The sequence below is a fragment of the Globicephala melas genome, chromosome 16 (assembly GCF_963455315.2).
Source record: "Globicephala melas chromosome 16, mGloMel1.2, whole genome shotgun sequence".
Taxonomy (NCBI): domain Eukaryota; kingdom Metazoa; phylum Chordata; class Mammalia; order Artiodactyla; family Delphinidae; genus Globicephala; species Globicephala melas.
Window position 1 is genome coordinate 29816662 of NC_083329.1, and position 20427 is coordinate 29837088.

General features: G+C 51.9%; 1 protein-coding gene across 7 annotated transcripts in view; it reads right to left on the reverse strand.

Moving 5' to 3' along the window:
* Nucleotides 1–20427, reverse strand: part of ZFYVE27 (zinc finger FYVE-type containing 27) — a 111639-nt gene that overhangs the window by 72077 nt on the left and 19135 nt on the right. For 3 of the 7 annotated variants that reach the window (XM_060286859.1, XM_060286855.1, XM_060286854.1), the window contains 5 exons: nucleotides 18688–18783; nucleotides 17353–17465; nucleotides 16473–16618; nucleotides 15142–15213; nucleotides 13334–14275 (listed from right to left, as the gene is read on the reverse strand). In XM_060286859.1, coding sequence (XP_060142842.1) covers nucleotides 13748–14275; nucleotides 15142–15213; nucleotides 16473–16618; nucleotides 17353–17465; nucleotides 18688–18783 — 955 coding nt within the window. In that variant the 3' untranslated portion in view covers nucleotides 13334–13747. The other 4 variants (XM_060286856.1, XM_060286857.1, XM_060286858.1 and 1 more) reach the window with 4 other exon arrangements.

Sequence of the window (20427 nt, forward strand, 5' to 3'; positions counted from 1 at the left end):
AGACCCAGAGGCCTAAAGGTGTCACTCCTACCCCTAGAGCTCAAACACCCCTGGGCACTGGACGTGTAGGAGATGATGGTGTGGACAGGTGCTACTCCAAGCTGGTCCCTGGACCACAGCATCAGTATCACCTCAGAGCTGGTGAGAACCACAGAAGCTCAGGCCCCACCCCACACCTGCATTTTAATACATAAACCTTCGTATCATCTAGAGAGCTTTTACAAATTGCTGGGCTCCGCTCTAAATCAATTAAATCTGAACCTCTGGAGGGTGGTCCAAAATCAGCATTTCTAGATGCCCACTGGGGCGGTGTGCAGTCAGGGCTGAGAACCTCCATCCGGATAAGCCGACAGCTAAGGCAGGAGGGCGAGGGGCTGAGGCTACCTCAGGCTGGAAGGGTCCTGGTCCTGCACGCGGGGAGCGGACCAGCTATAATGCCTCAGGGGGCTTCTTCAGCGAGCTCAGTGCAGATGGAGGCTGCTACCTTGAGCTGGATGGGACAGTGAGGGGAGAAGCCTTGAAACGGAGGTGACAGGCTGCTGTCAGTAACGCGTCCAGAACTTGGGAGGGGTGGTGCCCGGAAAGAGTCCTGAGGTGACTGCCAGCAGATGCTGAGGGACAGGGCAGACGTACCAGAGCAGGGGGCTGGGGACACCCCCAGAAGGCTTTCCTCACTAACTGGGGTACAGCTGGGATGCCAAGTCCAGTCAAGGCCTGCTGATCCTCCAAAACAATGGAGCCACGTTCTCCTGAGGTGAGGAAAACCCTAGCTTGCTTCCGCAGCTCTCAGAGGAGCGCGCTGCCACAGAGAAACAAGGGGCCAGTGCGGGCTCACAGGTGGTCTGACAGCCTGCCCATAAGTCACCTCCCTGGCAGTCAGGTGCCCCACACAGGTCAGGGGCAGCCACGGCCTGCGTGTTTCTCCTCACCTCTGAGGAAGCCGCTGCCTCCCACCCTCGCCCAAAGCCTGCCCAGCCCACCTGGCTCCCTGAAACCGCCCCTTGTCTCCCAGCCTCCTACCCCGACCAAATATTTACAGGCCCTTCTAGGGTCAACCAGGACCAGGGATTCTTTTTTCACTGAACACACAGGACTCAGGCTGCTTCTGGCCGGAGCACAATACTGACCTCTGTCAGGTGCTGGCAGCCCATGAGAGGGAGCGGGCGGGGAGGGGCTCCCTTAGCCCATCCTGCGAGGCCCCAGCAAGGCACTCCTCACCCACCGCCACAAAGGGGTCAGGCCCTGCTCTGCACCTTGGCTCTGTCCCCGGCACCTGCCGTCAGAGCCCCCGGCAGTCTCTTCCCTGGGACCAAAGACCAAGGAGGCCCTGCAAGGCCTGAGCGCTCCCTGCATTCAGTTCGGCCACAGAACACCCCCTCCTGGCCAGCCTGAGACGGGCGGCTGGTGGTGCCCAGCGAGCATCTGCGCGGCGTACCGGTGAATGACAGCATCTGACCGCGTGGAGCAGAACCCTCCAGAAACAGCGGGGCTTCCCCACTCAAGAGATCCGGAGGTGCGAGGTCCGTGTCCCAGGCTCATTCTGCCTTCCTGCTCTGCCAGTGGGTGGTGCCTCCTCCTCCCAACTTCTCAGCCACATTCCAGGGAGCAAGGCGGGAAAGGGCTAAGAGCAGAAGCGGCGCGTCAGCTGCCTCTGGTCCTTTTGATCAGGAAAACAGTAATTTCCCAACAAGTCCTACCTGGTAGATTTCCACTTCTCGCTCACCAGCCAAAACTAAGCTCACCAGCCAAAACTAAGTCACATGGCCAGTCCAAGTGCAAGGGAGCAGAGGAAGTGTCTCAGCTGGGTGCAAAATGAGAGTTCTGATAGAGAACAGAAGGGTTTTGGGGTAGGCCCATGACACTCAGGATCAGGCGAGAAGAGGCCAGTTCTGGTTTCCAGTGCTGTGACTTAATGACCATGTGACATTGGGGACATTTCCCAGCTGGAAAACGGAGTGATTCTGTCTACTTCACACGGCGGCTGAGTGTTAAGCAGGGAAATGTATGAAAAATACCTGGCAACAATGCCCAGCGTTTAGAAGATGCTCATTAAATGGTAATTAGTATTTTTATTAACCAAAGGCCTTGACCTAGCACAGTGCCTGCACAAAATAAGTGCTTATTAAATTCCTAATTGATTGTTAATCAACTAAGAAATGCTACTGGCAGGAAAGCAAGGAAAAGACAGGAACATCTTATCTAAAGGCCAGAACTGTTACTTCCAGAAGCGGGAGAGAATTCACATTTGTGGTTTTGCATCAGAAAATACATCCCCAGGTAATATGTAGGGCAATAGAGAAAAGAAGACATATAATACTATAGTAGCATTCAGTATATAGCAAGTCCATTAATATATAAATATTCAAGCACTTGGGCATTTTAATTTAAGCCTCCTGAGGTAGGTACTATTATTATCCCCATTTTAATGGTGAGGAGACTGAGGTTCAGAAAGGTTAATGAACGCATTGAAGGACACACAGCTGTACTTAGTGGTGTGGTTAGGATTTGACCCCATGCTCTTAACCCCTGTACTACTGCCTGCAGGGGGCAAAGCTGAGGACAGGTGGGCAGGATCAGAGTACAAGCAGCCATGCGTCTGTTACCCTGCCTCCCAGGAAGATTTCTGGGGACCCTGCTCAGATCTCACTCCAAGCACCCTGAGAGCAGCAGAAGAGCCATCCTTGAACCATGGCTTTTCTCCCGAATCCCAGGGCAGCCCACCCCTTCGCCCCTCCTCCTCTCTCAGCCCCATCAGCATCCAGCCTCTCGGGTCCCACAAAGGAAGCTCACATCCCACAACTGTTTAGTCGACTGTAATCCTGGCTAAAGTTCACTCCTTGGGAAATCCAACGTGGGGGGTGGTTGCTGCTGGAATGTGTGTGGCTGGGACCCAGTGTCCCGGCCCAGACAGCAGGCTCTGCTGGGGCCAGGGGAATCCAGAACGTCCAGCCCCCAGCTGTGCCAGAGAATGGAATGTGCTACCCTAGGGTGTTGCAACAGACCCAGCCAAGGAGATGGGGCAGTGCTGGGAGCTGGGGGAGCTCCTGCCACAAGGCTGCCTCTGTTCCCCTGCAGGCTGAGCCCACTTCACTAGGGCTGGTGCTGGGCAGGCCCTCCTGTTAGCTCAATGGCTCAGAACCTCCTGGAGCTAGTGGGAACAAGGCAGAACAGAAGGGAGGTGACAGCCAGGACTGCTATGGTGACCAGTTTCTCTGAGGCATCCACAAGCACCAATAAACGTAGGTATTATGATCTTAGAGCCACCAGCTGCAGGACAGATGCTGGAGCCAGGGCCTCGAAGCTTCCATGGAGACAAAGGGATGAAAATGGCACTTCGTTTGGCTTCAGCTCTGAGAGCCAGGTGGCCAGCGACCTCAAATCCCAAAGACCCCACAAACCACGGCCAGTTCAAGGTCTGCCAAGGCTCACTGGAGGCTGCTCCCCACCACTAGCAACCCATGAAAAGATGGCCAGAACCCTCAACCCAAGCCAGGCCGTGGGAGCTGGCCATCCATCCAGGTCTGCCCAGCAGGTTCCAGGGCTGTCGCAGACCTGGCTACTGTCCCCTCACTTGGTCCCTGAGAACAAACTGGGAAGCATCTTTTAAACCAGGCATCCAATTCTACAACGGACAATCTGCTTTCCAGGCCATCCCACCTTTGGTCCTCTCCATGCTGTGGACCCCAGGCAGCGGGAAGGCACAATCCACTGCTAGTAAAACCCTCCATGGCTCCATTTTCCCAGTGGCACCTGCACTTTGAAGATGTCCATCACTGGCCTGCTCTGAGGCCCTCACACGCACCTCAAGGGGACAAGGAGGTGGCTTTCCTTCTATGAGGCCACTGACCCCCAATGATGAAAACCATGTTTCTCACACTCTGAATCCCATGTCCTGAAAGCTACTTGTGCTATAGGCTGTATTTCACCATTAGACATTGTTTTCATTTTCCCAACATAAAATATTGACTCTGCTTTTTCAAACTATACTCTGGCCTCATTCTTTCCTGAAAATAATCTATGATTATTCTCTAGTTTTAAAAAAAATTGCTGTTCTAAGCCATGCAGGGCAGAGTTGTTTTGATATTCCTAAAGATGGCCAGAATGAGAGAAATGAGTTAGTGTTTATTGAGCATTTACTATGTGCCAGGCACCTCGCTTCCCACCTGGAGTGGACTATCTCATTTAATCCTCACAGCAGCCACACAAGATAGAGATCACTATCTACCCACTTTACAGATGAGGAAAGCAGCACAAAAAGGCTTGGGGGCAAGGCCCCTGCAGCAACTCCAGTGTGGCTGCAGCCAATGGTAGAACAGGGCCAAGTGTGGAGCCGGTCCATCGCAGCACCCGCCTCTACTGTCACCGGGATGCTCTCTGGCTAGTGCAGGCTGCTCCTGCTCTAAGGGAAGTCCCTTCTGGTTCCATCCTCCAATGCTGCGGGGAACCCGCATCTTCAAATGGGTATGGTGTGGCTCCCACAGTGAGGGGCTGGACTGGATTATCTCTGAGCATCCCTCCAACTGACCTACTATGACACACGCCCTCCATGAGAAAAACTGCCTTCCTGGGCCTGTGCTACCACTGCTGTCCCCTTTTGCTCGAAAGCCCTACTTTCCACTCCTCCAGCATCTTTACTGTTCCTCTGGACTACCAGGCCACTGAGGTCGCTTTGGTACTTTTTTTTGCCACTTGGGTACTTTTTAAAGTGAACATGCTCTTCTGTAAAAACTGCTAGGACAAGGTTCTGGCTGCTTCCCTGTCTCTTGGGGCCCCCTGCTGGGGCTCCCCCGTACTAGGGGAAGTTCCCAGACCGAGGCCTCAGTGTGCTGCGAGGACCCCTCAGGCACCGCAGTCTGAGTTGCACGTGCGTGGGGTCATGAGGATGTGGCTGCAACCTGACCTCGACTCCAAGGCAGAGTCTCTCCACCCCCCTTTACTGCCTCAGGCTGAAGGTCTTGAAGACACCGCTTCTACCCAGCTGTGGTCTGCAAAGTGCCAAGCCTCGTGCAGCCGCTGCTTAACCTCCCTGGGCCTCAATTTCCTCCCCTGTAAAAAGGGAAGAAAAAGTGCCTACCTCTTAGGGCCATCTTGAGGATTAAATGAAATAATGTGTGTAAAGCACGTATCACAGCGCCTGGCACCCAGTAAACACCCCCCAAACCCCAGCTCCCAGGGAACTGCTTCTACTTCCCATCTCACAGCCAATCCTCTTTCCGGCTGGTTCTCAGCCTCCCCCAGGGCTGATCCTTTTCTGCTTTCTCAGAGGGATTAGCTAAAATCTTTCCATTCTAAAGCCTGCATCGCTTAGTATTTACCAAGTTCTGGTCCCCAGCCCAACCCCCAGCCCTCACAATGTGGTCACAAGTCAATCCAACAGGCATCTCGCTGAGCCCCTCCTGCGCAAGGCACAGCTTTCCTCCCCCAACCCCAGCTCACACCCCAACTTCAGCCTCCGCAGCCCCTCCGCCCCGTGTTGCAGACACAGCCCAGGCCTGCAAACTCAGCCAGTGCTGGGGGGGACCTGGCTCTCCAGCCTCAGGGAGAGGGGGCATGCAAGGACCAGGACAAAAACATAGGAAGCTTGAGGCCTTTTTATTGACAATTCTCCATATACACAGACATCCTTTTAGTTCCTCTCCAGTGTAAGTAAAGCACAAGCACTTAACTCTCATATCTCCACAGGACCCGAGGAAGGGGGACCCTTAACTCTCATATCTCCACAGGAGCCCAAGGAAAGGGGTCTACCAAAGCCCGCCTGGTTCCCCAGGGACTTGCCCCACTTGGCCTGGAGAAGTCCCCTGGCTCCTAGACTGGTTGGCCTGGAGGGAAAGCTGGCCTAGGATGATCCTTGTCTCCCCAACCTGCCACCTTGTGTCCCTGCTTAGGGTATAGAAACGTCTCCGCCTCCCAGGGTTCTGAGTCCCAGGCAGCCCATGAGTTCAGGGAAGCATCCTAGGGTAGGAGAAGCCCCCGTCCTCTTTATCCCATTCCTTGTGCCACATGTTCCCGGGAACCATGCAATAAATAAATAAATACTTCAAAAAGGCAGGGAAGCTCCTGGGGAGGGAAGGGGTGCCTGAGCCTGCTCATGGCTTCAGGAGAGACACTGTGCCCCTAGAAGCCCAGAGTGAATGTGAAATTGTTGGAGAGGGGATAGGGACCCCAAGTGGCCTTATCCCATAACTGCTGTCCTGCTGGAGAACAGCCCTGGAATCTGAGACCCAGCCCAGCGAGATCCTACACTTCTCAGGCCCCCAAAGGTTGAGGGCTTCAGGACCTCTGCTCTGCTTCCTGGTCTCACACTCCATGGGACAAGGGGCCAGGGAGGGGAATTGTAGCTCTAGGCCAGAGAAGGGGTGCCCAAGGCTCTGAACACAGGAAGCAGGAGTGATCTGAGTGCCCAGCATCTACCGGGCAGAGCTGAAAAGACCAGAATAACATGTGGGCTGAGATTCTGTAAGTCAAGGTCCCTGCAAGGTGGGGCTGAGGCCCTCTGAGCTGCTGGGGTGCCCGTTTTGCTCTGCTTAACACTGAAGGATTCTACCAGGCCCTCCTAGACACGTCCTCCTCTGGGGGAATTTGGGAACTTCAACCCTGTTTCTAGAAGTACTTTTGGTCTTGATAGCCCTCACCACACCCTCTGGTGGGGAAATGATGAGGTCCTGATGCCTGAAGGGACATTCGAACAGAATTGGGACACCTGCAAGCCCTCTGCAGGCTCTCAAAGGGCAAGGGCTTGGCCCAATACCCAGCAGGGGAAGAATCTCTTTTCCCAATCTCTGACCTCCAGTCTTCTAGAATTCCCAGGCCTGCAGGGACACCCTGATCCCAGGTGAGACCAGGCCTGGCTCACTGCTGCCCTCTAACTTACATTCCCTGCCTAACCCTGAGTCCACTAACAGCCCAGAGCAGAGCAGGGCAAACACTCCAGTTCTTGTTTGAGAGCAACCACTACTGGCCATCCGTAGGAGTGGAGAACAGCTCCAGAACCTGGCTGGAGTCAGCAAGGGCAGGAAGGGGAAGCCTACCTAGCATTCAGGCCACATTTGCCCAGCACATGCCACATGGGGCTAAGGGTGGGGAGAGCGGGGTCTACTGCTGGCCCCAGGGACAGGCGCCCACTTGGACCCTGGGCCCTCTTCTCACTTGCTCAAAGTCTGGTTACACGAGGCACACACAAACACAGTCTCTCTCTGGGCTTCAGGGGCTGAAAAGGAGGAAGAACTTGGTGAGACCCTTCCTCGTGCCCTCTGGCTCATGGCCCCAAACACTAGAACCTCCTCCCCACTCCCCGAATCCCCACACAGACCACCCATCGCCCAGCCTACAAGCTCGCTGTCCCAGCTCACCAGCCTGCCCTCAGAGAATTCTCTTTCCATGGGAACTGGGGGCTTTGGGGGTGACCATACCAACAGCAGGCCTCACCCAGATGTTCTATGCATTAGAAATTATTTTAGCACCAAAAGAATACCTTTAAAAATTTTTTTAAATAAAATACCAGAAAAAAATTTTCCAGAATGTTTTAACAGTGGTTATTATCTCTGGGTGGTAAGATTACAAGATTATTTTTCTCTTCCTTCTTCTTCTGTAATTCCCAAATCTTCTAGAATAAGCGTATGTTACTAGCATGACCAGAAGAATGAAAAAAGGACACTCCATTTAACATTGTAACGTAGTGCAAAGCAGTATGTAATACATGCTCCCATTTTTTTTTAGAACATGCATATGTATTTATCCCGTGTGTGACGGCATTAATGACCGGGAAGGGTCCACGCCTAACAGTTCTCTCTGGGAGAGATTGTTTTCCTTTCTTTGGCTTTTTGTTTTGTTTACAATGAGTAGGTATAGCTTTTATAGAAGGAAAAGAAATTATTTTTTTTTTTTTAGTTAAAACCATTACCAAGGCCATGAGAAAGAATGAAATTCAGGAGGTGGTCTGCCTGGGGAAGGCGGGCGTGGCGCTGGGAGGCTTGGTGGTGCTGCTCGTGCTCTATTTTCTAACTTTAGTGAGCGGTGGGAGGTAGTCCTTACTGCGCTTCACGATTCAGGTGCGTTTTATATATATATACTCCTGTCCGCGCATCAAATGTTTTCGTTTTTCCTTTGTTAAAGGGAGATGGAGGAGATCCCGAGTTCCCTGGACCTCTCACTGACCCCTGGGCTCCCTGCCCACACACAGCAGCCCCCAGAGGAGGTGGGAGGCAGGCGCGCCCTCCCGCTGCCCGGACCCCCAGCCTGCACCACTCACCTGTGGCCCCCATGGAGGACCTGGGTACCTTGAAGGAGCAGCACCGAGAGCAGAAGCTGTTTCCACAGTTACTGCAGTTCCGCTGCAGACAAGAGCCAGGGTCAGTCTTGGATCGCCTGCCCCCGGGCACCTGGAGCTCCTTTCCACCAGCTGGCCCCACCCAGAGAACCTGGGACAACTATGGGAGTGGGGAGGTGCCCGAGCGGGTCAGGACTGAAACCAGATGGGACATCCCACGAGAAGGCTGGTGAAGGCATGGGCACAGGGGCAGGGCTCCGGAGACCCACTCATTTGAGCAAACCTCAGACCAGACCTCAGGCCCAATGTGGCCCAAGCAGTCAGACTTCATCTGTGACCTCGAGCTACTCCCCTACATCTCGTCCCAAGTCCCCAGCAAACACACCCTCGAGAAGACTTACCCTCTTCTTCAGCACTGAGAAGGTGGCCGAGCAGCCCGTACAGCTCCCTGAGAAACAGAGGCAGCAGCTCAGCTTTGACCCAGCCCAGGCCTTGCAACTCTCGCCTTCTCCTGACTCTTCTAAATGGGGACACTCAGGGCGCCAGCCCAGCCCAGACTCCTTGGCTGGGAGCAGAGTGCAAAGTCCAGATCCAGAGCCAGAAGGAGGGATTCAAACTAAGAAGGAAAAACCGAAGGCCACCGAGAATCGATGTCCCAGACTATACACTGCTGCTGCCCCTGCTCCCACCTGGGGCTTAGAGACCCCCCACCTGTAGGGCCAGCCCAAATCGCAGAGCATCCAGCAGAATCTACCCCCTGGAAATCACACCACGTTGGCAGGGACTTGACAACAGGCATCCCTCAGAGAAGGTGGCTCCAATGATCTCTAAGGAAACCTGCCTGACACAACCCTTTCCAAAGTGTCTCCTTACAAGTACTCTGCCCACAGCTAAAGAGAGAAATGCCTCCTAAAACACCAGACTCCTGCTTTCTGTCATCTGAAGATTCCAGGAGAGAAGCTCAGAACCAGGCACCTTCCAAAAAGATGCACAGGGCAAGAGGTGCAGGCACTAAGAGTGGTGGACGGATGGGGCGATATACAGCTGGGAAAGAGATCCTGCCTAAACCACCAGACACAATGAATCGACAAGGATTCAGACACGGTTTCAAGCAGAGAAGCCAGTAGCAGCTTAGAAAACTGTTGGAAGGAGGCAAGGGGGGTGTAAGAAGAGATGAAAGATGGGGAAGAGGGGACCAATCTTTTTTTTTTTTTCTTTTCTGGCCACGCCACACAGCATGCAGGATCCTAGTTCCCCGAACAGGGATCAAACCCATGCCCTCTGCAGTGGAAGAGCGGAACCCTAACCACTGAACCACCAAGGAATTCCCCCGACCATTCTTTTCAAGGTGACATCAAGGCAAAGGGGCTTAATAGAAGCTGTGCTAACCACCCACCCCTGCTTCCAGGAAAATTAAAGAAGGAAAAGGTGGGCTGCAACAAGGACACAGTCTGATGAAGGGGGCACATGCAGGTGAGTGAAAAAAATCAAAAGGATGGAGGAGGAGAGGAAAAGCCACACTAGGCCCTTATGACTTCAATGAGCTCCAGAAGCAGAAGCAAAAACTTATGAGAACAAGGAAAGGTACAAGGGCTGCCGCCACGAATACTGACTATAGTTCAACACAGAAATCTCCATGCAGATGGGGGGCAGTGAGCCAGGGGAGAAAAGGCAGGGGTCCACACTAGGCAGGAGGGTGGCTAACAAAAAGGGACCAGAGAGGCCAACCAAGGGCTGTGGGCCCAGAAGAGAGCCGGCTAGGGTCCTAGAAAAACCTGAGAGGGGACAAGATTACTGAAGGAGGTTTCCAGACTTGGGGTCTAAAGGCCTCCTGTGATCTAACCAGAGGAATTATCAGCTTCAGGGCGCACTGCTGGGCCTCCTGGACCATCTGTCTGGCCAGGTACACAGCACCAGGCCTCACCTTCACACAAAGGCCCAAAGCGATGTGGTCCCTTCCTCTATCCAGCCAGAATCCCCTGCAGCTCTTGCTAAAGGACACTCCCGGCATTCAAGGAGAGGGGACCCTAGCTGGAGCCGGAGAAACCTGAAAACAATGGGCTTAAGGCAGATGCTGTTGCTGTTGCTGTCAGCCAGCCCGTGACCCTGGCAGAGGAAAAGAGAGAAGAGCATAGCGCCCCGCTGGCTGGTAATGCCAACCCAGGAAACAGGCTGCTCCAAGACTCTGTCCCCCACACTACAAATTAGGTCAAGGCAGCCCACCTCCGGCTCTCCTTAGCAAGGGGCATGGGACAGGGGAAAGGAGCTGCTCAAAGACTGACACTCTGGCCCCTCTCAACTGGATGGAGTACCAGGGCCAACCGCCCCAAGACAGCCACGTGGTCTAGTGAAACAGCCCTGTACCACGCACAGACCTGGAGCCAGGGAGGGCTCTGTGTGCCGATGCCATCTCAGGTAGGCATGCGGAGGAGGAGGGCACCCCGATCCCTTCCGACACCGACCAACTCTTCCTGCTCGTTTTCAGCCAAGGTCCTGACTCACCATGTGAGGATGCCACGGGGGCAGAGAGAGCAGGAAGGAGCCTAAGACCACACAGACCTGCCAAGGCAATGGTCACGGAGCCTCCAGGGTAGAGGGGACCTTCCCACTAGGACTCTCCCACTCGGAGTTCACGGAGGAGCTCGTGAGCAGCCTGCCCTCATTCCTCCCGTGCATCCCCTTCATCCACTCGCAGCCAGAATGGAACGGCCCCCAAAGCAGCTCACTCACCCCGGCCTGTGGGAGGCAGACCCAAGACAGAGCTGCTACACTTGCCCTCACGGCCCAGAGCTTAAGAATATCTCAAGGGAGGGACAGCAAGCAGTCTTGAAGAATGGAGGGCTAAGGGGGGCTTAGGAAAAGAAGCACTTTCTGCCTTTGCCATCCTCGTGGGAACCTGACAAGCCTTCACCTATCCTGGTTGGGATTATCTGAACCAAAAGCCAAATACAGAAACAGGATAGGCATAAAACCAGGGCACTTCAGACACAGGGCAAAGGGAGGATGATGGGCTAGAAAGAACATAGGGACTTCCTTGGTGGCGCAGTGGCTAAGAATCCGCCTGCCAATGCACGGGACACGGGTTCGAGCCCTGGTCCGGGAAGATCCCACATGCCGCAGAGCAACTAAGCCCGTGCGCCACAACTACTAAAGCCCACGCGCCTAGAGCCCGTGCTCCGCAACGAGAGAAGCCACCACAATGAGAAGCACACGCACCCCAACGAAGAGTAGCCCCTGCTCGCCGCAAGTAGAGAAAGCCTGTGTGCAGCAACGAAGACCCAACGCAGCCAAAAATAAATAAATTAAATAAATTTAAAAAAGAAAGAACATGGGAGTCAAATCAGATGACCTGGATTTGAGACACAGCTCGACCATGTACTGGCTGAAGACTCTGGGCAAATCACTCTTTTCAACCTCAGGTTACTCACCCACCAAATGGGAACATCTAAGGGGCTTTACTTACAATTCATAGATATAAAAGTATAATTTGCCAGAACAAGAGTATTAAGTCTTGTGTAATGTCACTTGGGACTTCCAGAACCTGGCTGCTTCTAAGGACTAAATGAGACAGTGTACGTGAAAGCGCACTGAACACAGAGCACTCGGCAGCAGTCAGCGATCATCACAAATAAAAGGAAGGGATCTTGAATGACTGGGGACGTTCACAGAGCAGAAAGAAACAGCATGTCCAGGAGGTCTAACGCTCAGGAAACAACTGCCCTGGCTGCTGCAGGGGCAGGAAGGTAGGCCCTGAGCGCCCGGGGTCAAACGCCTCAAGATAAACCCCAGGGGCTTCTCCCAGGGCGCAGCACCCGGAACTCACTCCCACCAGAACCGACAGCGCAGCCAGACCGTCCTCCTCCTGTCAGCTGACAGCAGGCAGAAGCAAGTTCTGCGTCAGGACCAGGGTGACTCCCAAGTCACCGGCTCCCCAGGCTTCAGCTATAACTTCATCACAATGGCTCGGCTCGACTCCCACTCTCCTGATCAGAGCCAGGTCTCCGAGCTGTGCTAACAGTCAAGTCCGCCCTTCTCCAAAGCTACCTTCCTGGGTGCACCTCCATGCCCAGTAAAATAAGGACTAGCCAATCTACCAGCTTGGCTGGGGAGAAGAAACATCAGGGCTCCATCATCCCCAGGGGAAGGCACTGTTTCCTTCAACTTGCTTCCAATCGGACTGGAAAGATCCAGACAGGCTCCTAGGCACCTGCGGGATGGACCAGGGCCTTTCACGTTAACAGCGCCCCTTACAAAGCACTTACTGTGAACGTGCCAGCACTTTATGAGCATTATCTCGTTTGAGACCTACAACGACCCTGTGAGGTAAGAACTTATATTATCCACCTTTTACAAAGGGGAAACTGAGGCAAGGGGAAGTTAAATAATTTGCTCAAGGACATCCAGCAGCGCTGGAGTTTGCACCAGGCGCTCAGACTCCACACTCATTTCCCAGCCATTATACTCCACTGCCCACCACAGCTCTGCCTGCCTCAGGACCACACCTCTCTGCAGTCCCGGAGTGGCGCTTCTGGAACTGAATTCCTCATCTTCCCTCAAAATTTAATAAGGACAGAGACACAAGAAGGAACCCACGTTCCCTCCCTCTCAGTCCCTCTGTGCATGTGCTACCTCCCCAGGGTCCTGTGGACACAGCTTTACTCCTTGCTCTCCTCGTAACCCAGCACCTCTGGCCCCACGGCCGGGGCGCCCCCAACCAGCCCTCCCCTGGGCCGTACCGAAGTTGTTGGTCGGGTACCGCTTGCGAAGCCGCTCCGTGAGCCTCGACACCTTGTTGCGCAGCACCTCGTTCTTGCTCAGGAACCCGTTGTCCTGCAGGGCCAGCTCATCCTCTGCCGGGCACGGGGCCCCCTCGTCATCCTCCTGTGGGAAAAGCTGCTTCCAGTTCTGCCCACCTTGTGGCAGGGCTCCGGGATCTGCGTGCATGGCGGACCCCGAGAGGCGTGGCGACCACCGGCTCGGCCACCCTTCCCCCCATCCCGCCAGCCCCTGCCCACCTCACCAAGGCTGCTACTTACCAGCACCACCAAGTGGGTCTCCTGCCTCCCAAGGTGCAGGGGAGAAGGAGAGAAAACAGAGAGAAGATAGCAAGAAGGAAGCTGCTGGGAGGGGGGCCCCCAAAGGAAAGGAAGAACAAAGTGCTATGCTGAGTTTGTCTGAGCACATCCCAAAGGGTGACGTTAACAGAGGCCCCTGTAAAAGGACCCCAACATCAAATAAGCTTGGGGGAAGCTGTGTATTACTGTTTTTCAAACTGGGTGAAATTAATTTGGTCATTATCTTAATAGAACAGAATTGAACAGGAAAGAAAATATCCCTTACAATGTATTTTTCAGGAAACTCGTTTTATTTAAGTTTTTCATATTTCACAGACATAAGTGTGAACTGGGTCAAGATGTAAAATGTGTTCCTTACTCTAGGTCATGAACAAACCTGCTTGAAAGCCCCTGCTATATATATTCCCTACCACCACCACCAAGACTCAGAGTCCACAGCCGCTTCAAGTCTTAGAGAAATCTTAGCAGCTGAAAATGTAAATGCCCACATGGACGAGGCTAATGTAATAATAGTAAAGCGGGCTGGGTGTAAATCATAGGCCTGGTGAAAACTCACAAAACCTCCATTTCTTGTATCCCCCACTTTACAAAGAGACATGAAGAGAAGTGATTTCCAACTATAAGAAAAGCCATAGGGCTTCCCTGGTGTCACAGTGGTTGGGAGTCCGCCTGCCAACGCAGGGGACACGGGTTCGAGCCCTGGTCTGGGAGGATCCCACGTGCCGCGGAGCAACTGAGCCCGTGCACCACAACTACTGAGCCTGCGCTCTGGAACCCGTGAACCACAACTACTGAGCCCACGTGCCGCAACTGCTGGGGGCCGTGCGCCTAGAGCCCATGCTCTGCAACGGGAGAGGCCACCACGGCGAGAGGTCCGTGCACCACAGTGAGAGGTCCATGCACCGCGGTGAGGAACGGTCCCCGCTTGCTTCGGCTGGAGAGGGCCCATGCACAGCGGCGAGGACCCAATACAACCAAAAAAAAAAGAATAAATAAAATAAAATTTTAAAATATATATTTAAAAAAAAAGAAACGCCATAGTGCAAACGTGACAATAAATGGCACTGCCACTAGGACTCGGTGACCGGGGAGGACAGGAAGTGGTGAGGACTGTGTGACTGCTCTAAAGGAGACAGCCACTCCTCGGCTACACTGACTGCTGCAGACTCAGGGCTCCCAGAGCTTCCGAGCTTCTAGAAAAACTGAAAATCTAGAGTTTCCACCACAATCTCTCCATTTTTAAATATTGGCTCAAAAAATTATTTTAAAGCTTCTCATGCCAAATAAAACACTTCTGCAAACTATGAGTGTGAACCACTGTCCTAAAACCAGGAAGACTGTCTAACTCTCTGCCTTAGCACTTGGCCATGCAACTGCTTTCTCCAATGTCCCATCCTCACCCGTCAAAGGGACATCTTACAGCCCTCATCCTTCAGAAGAGCAGGCAGAGACCCCAGCAGTGCCCTCCTCCACATCTGCCTTCCCCACATCTAAGGCACCAAGCCCACAGCCCAGCCAAGGCAGTAAATGACCCACTCCCCCAGCAGGGCGTTTTCCAGAGTCTTCCAGAGCCATCCCTGCCCTGGGCACCCAGGACAGATGCTAGGTCAGCAAAAGGATGGGTGGAGGTTCAGTGGCACCCTTTGAACCAGTGAGTTTTAGCTCAGAGCACGTTTCAGCTTCTCACTTGGACATAAGAAAACTTTAAAAACCCAGACTTGGAATGTGAGAAGCTACATGGCTCCAGGACCACCCAACTTCTGACCTGGTCAGCTGAGGGTGCCGGGGAAGGCCACCCACCTCAATTGCATCTTTAAACTCCTCGTCAGGCTCGGCCTCCTCAGCCTCCTCCACACTGCCTGGCGTGAGGTCCTGGGGAGAGAGACTCTATTACAGTCAGAGAGATGGCAGCCCTGCCCCAAAGGTAAGGCCACCTCCCCGGAGCCAGCATCCAGATTTCTCAAAACAATGGTTCAAGGGACTCCCCTGATGGCGTACTGGTTAAGAATCCGCCTGCCAATGCAGGGCTGCAACTACTGAGCCTGCGCTCTAGAGCCCGCGAGCCACAGCTACTGAGCCTGCGCGCCTAGAGCCCATGCTCTGCAACGAGAAGCCACTGCAATGAGAAGCCCGCACACCGCAACAAAGAGTAGCCCCCGCTCACCGCAAGTAGAGAAAGCCTGCGCACAGCAACGAAGACCCAACACAGTCAAAAATTTTAAAATAAAAAAAATTATTAAAAAAAAAAAAGAGGGACTTCCCTGGTGGCACAGTGGTTAGGAATCCGCCTGCCAATTCAGGGAACATGGGTTCAAGCCCTGGTCCGGGAAGATCCCACATGCCGCAGAGCAACTGAGCCCGTGTGCCACAACTGCTGAGCCTGCACTCTAGAGCCCATGCACCATAACTACTGAGCCTGCATTCCACAACTCCTGCAGCCCGCATGCCTGGAGCCTGTGCTTTGCAAGAAAGAGAAGCCACCGCAATGAGAAGCCCGCGCACCGCAACAGAGAGTTGCTCGCCACGACTAGAGAAAGCCCGCGCACAGCAACGAAGACCCAACACAACCAAAAAATTAATTAATTAATTAAAAAAAAAAGAAAAAGAAAAGAAAAACAATGGTTCACACCTCAGAGGAAATGACACAACTGCCAGAAAGGAAGAAGTCAGGGGAAAGAGAGCAGTCTGTAACCTAGCAGGACAGGGAGATGGGACCAAGGCCACAAAAGGACGTACAGTGGCTGGAGAGCACTGTGGTTGAGAGCACAGGCTCTAGACCCACAGGGCATGGATCTGAGTCCTGGGCCCACTGCCCCTGGACAACCACTCTGTGCCTCAGCCTTCTCTTCTACAAAGGAGAATAATCTCATTCTCAGAAATAACCTACACCTCCTGGGGTTAACGTCTATAAAGTACTTGGAACAGCAGAGTAAACACTCAGTAAAGCACAGCGTAGCTCTTGTTACTAGTTAACTATGTCATTACCATTAAGCACTTCAGAGGAGATGGGCCTGGGAAGGAGCAGGAACTGGAGGCCAGCCCAGGAGTTATTTGGTATGAACAAGCTGGTAATAGGGAGGCTGGGCAGCCCGCCCGCAGCAGGCTCTGCCTGGGTGGTTAGGGGCACTCACCTCTGTGGGCGTGGGCGCAGGTGCAGGTGTGCAGTCCGGCAGAGCGCCCTTCCCCCCGGCATCCGACGGTGGCGGGCTCTCAAAGGCACTCTCTTCCTGCTTGGGGTTCATCCGCCGCTGCAGAGATGCCCTATACTCAGACACCACTACCCAGAGCAAGGAGAACAGGGTGGGAGGCAGAATCAGGATGGAATGAGCAGTGCTCTGGGGGTACCCACTACTGCAGCCAGCTGGCCGCCTCCTCCAGCACCCCCTCTCGGCAGCAGGAAACAGTCGCCCTCATAACTCTGAACAAGTCACCTAACCCAAGCCTCATAAACAAGACAGATGTACCAATACCTACCCCATGAGATTGTTAAAGAGAGATTAAATGTAGTAAGTGCCTGATAAATCATGGCTTCTATAATTAATTTCCAACCACAGGGAGGAAAACAAGTATAGCAATCACCCCAACATATGTACAGGCCCAGGCTTCTACGGCTCAAGGCCTCTCCAGACTGTTTCAGTGCTTTCGAAGCCAGACGGCAGACAGGTACTCTGGGATCACAGAGATGAGGCAGCAATTCCTGGGGGGCTGCATCCTGGGAGGTGGATGGCAACACTGGGAAAACATCCCTCCCTCGTCTCCCAGAAGCCACCATGTCACGTGAGCAGTGATTCATCTGTCTGGGGAAGGGAAAGGGACCCCTAGTAGCAGCCTCCCCTGTATCCCACTGAACATCTGAGAGGCAGAGTCCACCACTCTCCAAGGGAGGACCCTAGTGTGGTGCTGCCCCCTTGTGGAAGGCACAGCAAACAGATGATCAGCCGTAGAGATAAAGGGGAGCCTAACCAGCCCTCAGAGCCGGGTCCCATCTCTGTCAGGTTCTTCAGGGCTTACCTCGGAAGAACTCCACATTTCCCAGAAAGAGTGTGCTGTTTAAAAGGGCAAGGACCCAGCACAGCGGCAGCAGATACAGCATGCAAACCGTGCCCAGAAGAGCCCCATAGAACCTGGATCGACAGAGAGGAACCACAGGATAAGAAATTCGTAAGATCAGAAGGAAACTGGTTCAGGGCACACCCACATGGGGGTCTGGGCAACAAACAGCTATGGGAACAGTTAATAAGCTGACAAGATCTGCTAATCAAACAACTGGAAAGTAAAGTGAGGAGGAAGGATTTACAACCACCAACAGGTCACAACTGACACGGGCGGGGCCGCCTAAACTGGTCCAACACACATCTCTCCTCAGGATCTAGACTCTGAAGTCTAGAATAAGACAGACTTGGATCTGAATTCCGCTCTGCCACTTCTTGCTGTGTGACCTTATGCAAGTCCCTTGGCTCTCTGAGTGTTACTTCCTTCACATGTAAAATGAGGATTAAGTCTTCCCTGGTGGTCCAGTGGTTGAGAATACGTGCTTCCAACGCAGGGGGCACGGGTTCGATTCCTGGTCGGGAAACTAAGATTCCCCATGTGGAGTGGTGCGGCCCAAAAAAATGAGGACTGAAATAGCACCTTCCTCATAGGGTTACTACCAAGAGTGAGACAGTACCATGGAAAGCCTTGAGCACAGTGCCTGGCACCAGGGGAAGGCTAAACAAGTATTAGTTGTCATTATTATTCATATACAAAGAGCCTTAAAAACATTCATTTCATTTGATTCAATAGTTCCATCCTAGTATTCTAAGAAAAAAAAATTTCGAAAGATTAAAGCTATACCCATAAAAATGTGCACTACAGGGTTAGTAACCAAAAGTAGAAACTGACTAAATATATCACAGAATGGTTCCATAAAGTATAGTATAATCACCATCTATATTAATGTTGTATTACAAGTAATTCCAAAAGCTATGTAGCAACATGGAAAACCAGTTATATGATAACAATAAGTGAAAAAAAAAACGGGTTCTCACATACACTATGAGCTATAGAGAGCATTTGCATGTGACAAACTCTACAAGGCAATCCAAACATGAGACTGGCTGCTGTATCAGGGTGGGAGATTCCATGGTGAGTTATTTTTCTATTATTAAAATATTATGACCGCACCTAAAAGAAGGTGTCTGAACAAAAGCAGCGCATTCAAGCCCACAAGCCTACGTACAGGTCTGCACACAAGAGCCTAGTGGGCTCTTTTCCCCTGAGCTAGGGCAACAGGAGTCCTCTCGAGGCAGCTGGCTTTGCCTGGGGTCCTCAGGGCAGCGGTGGTGGGAGCGGACGGGCACTCACTGTGAGGACACGGTGGGGTTCTCCCAGTGCAGCACGCGGTAGACGGCTTCACAAGTGCAGCACAGGCGGCTCAGGAAGGCCTCCAGCTGGATCAAGCTGCAGACACAACATAGGGAGGGGGCTTGTGCAAGCTATACGCCCTGCCTCACCCAGAGGGATCAGAGAGCTTGGGGAAACTTCGTACACTTCAGCCCCCTTTTTTGAACCCTTGCCAAGGTTCCTGCTTTGGTCTCTTCCTAGATGTTGATGTTGGGCTGGCTACTTAACTTTTCCAAGGATGCAGTTTTCCTCTATAATAGGAGGAGCAGGGTACCCACCTCCCAGATGCACTGGAGCTGTGAGGATAAATGGCAGGATGTAGAGCAATGTGTCTCCACCTGGGATGTAAGGTAGACTGACATGAAGAGTTTTTTTAAATGGATGCCCCCCAAAAGCAAAGAGCACATGCTTGTGAAATGAGAACCCAGATCTTGGTTTCTGAAGCGCTCCTCGGAGAAATGGCTGATTTTAGAACAGGGCAGGGAATGTGCAAGATGAATGTGAACATTCTGTTGTACCACAGAATAAGGAAGCACTCAAAAATGATGGGGACACATTGAAAGAACACAGGGGCCAGTTCAAAAGAGCTCCATTGACAAATCTAGGACTAAGATCAAAATTAACAATGACAATAATAAATTATAACCCACTGAATAAAATTTAAAATTCCTACGTTCATATTGATAATAAGGAAAAGCTCTTTCTTATAGAATGTCAGGTAATAATGACAATTAGAAAATCACCTTTGCAAAAAAAGAAAAAAGAACAAACAAAGAAAATCACCTTTGCAACCATCATAGTAATAAATTGATGAAAGTAAGACCTATCAATGGATTTCAATGTAGTGGGTGTATATTTGATGAGGAACAAGTATTTACAAAGTCTCAAAGTATCCCCCCTCAGATTACTAACTCCAGAGGGTAAAATGAATCGTCACTTTACAGTGGAGAAACCTGCACCAAGGTGACCAAAGTTAGTATCTCCCATAACAGACAGTGACATCATGTACCTCTTGATATGATACAACGACAATGTCACTTGTCACATTCCTGCCAAAAATGCAGAACCTGAATCTAATCATGAGGAACCAAACTACCACAAATGCAGAGAAATTCTACAAAATAATAAACATGTTCTATTTTAAAATGTCAAGTCATGAGAAACAAAGACCAAGGAACTATTCCAGTTCATAGGAGACTAAAGAGACATAAAAACTAAATGTCATCCACGAGTCTGGATTGGAGCCTAGATCAGGAGAAACTTATATAAAAGACCTTATTAATACAAATGGCAAAATTTGATCATGAACAACTATTAGATAATAGTACTAATGCTAATGTTATCAATGTTAAATTTCCTAATTTTGATTACAGGACTTTGGAAATAGAAGAGAATATCCTTGTTCTTAGAAAATGCATGCTGAAGTATTTGGGGTAAATAGGCAAGATGTTTGTAACTTACTTTCAAATCGTTCAGAAAGAAAAAAAATAATGTCTTAGTGTAGAAAGATAGATGAAGCCAACGTGGCAAAATGTTAATAATTGTTCTATCCGGGTAAAGGGCATGTGGGAGTTCTTTGTACTATTCTTGGAAATCTTCTGTAAGTTTAAAATCATTTCAAAGTGAAAACGTTTTCTGAAAAACTGCAGATACCCAGGCCCCACTCCAGATAACTGACTCAGAATTTCTGGGGTGGGGCCC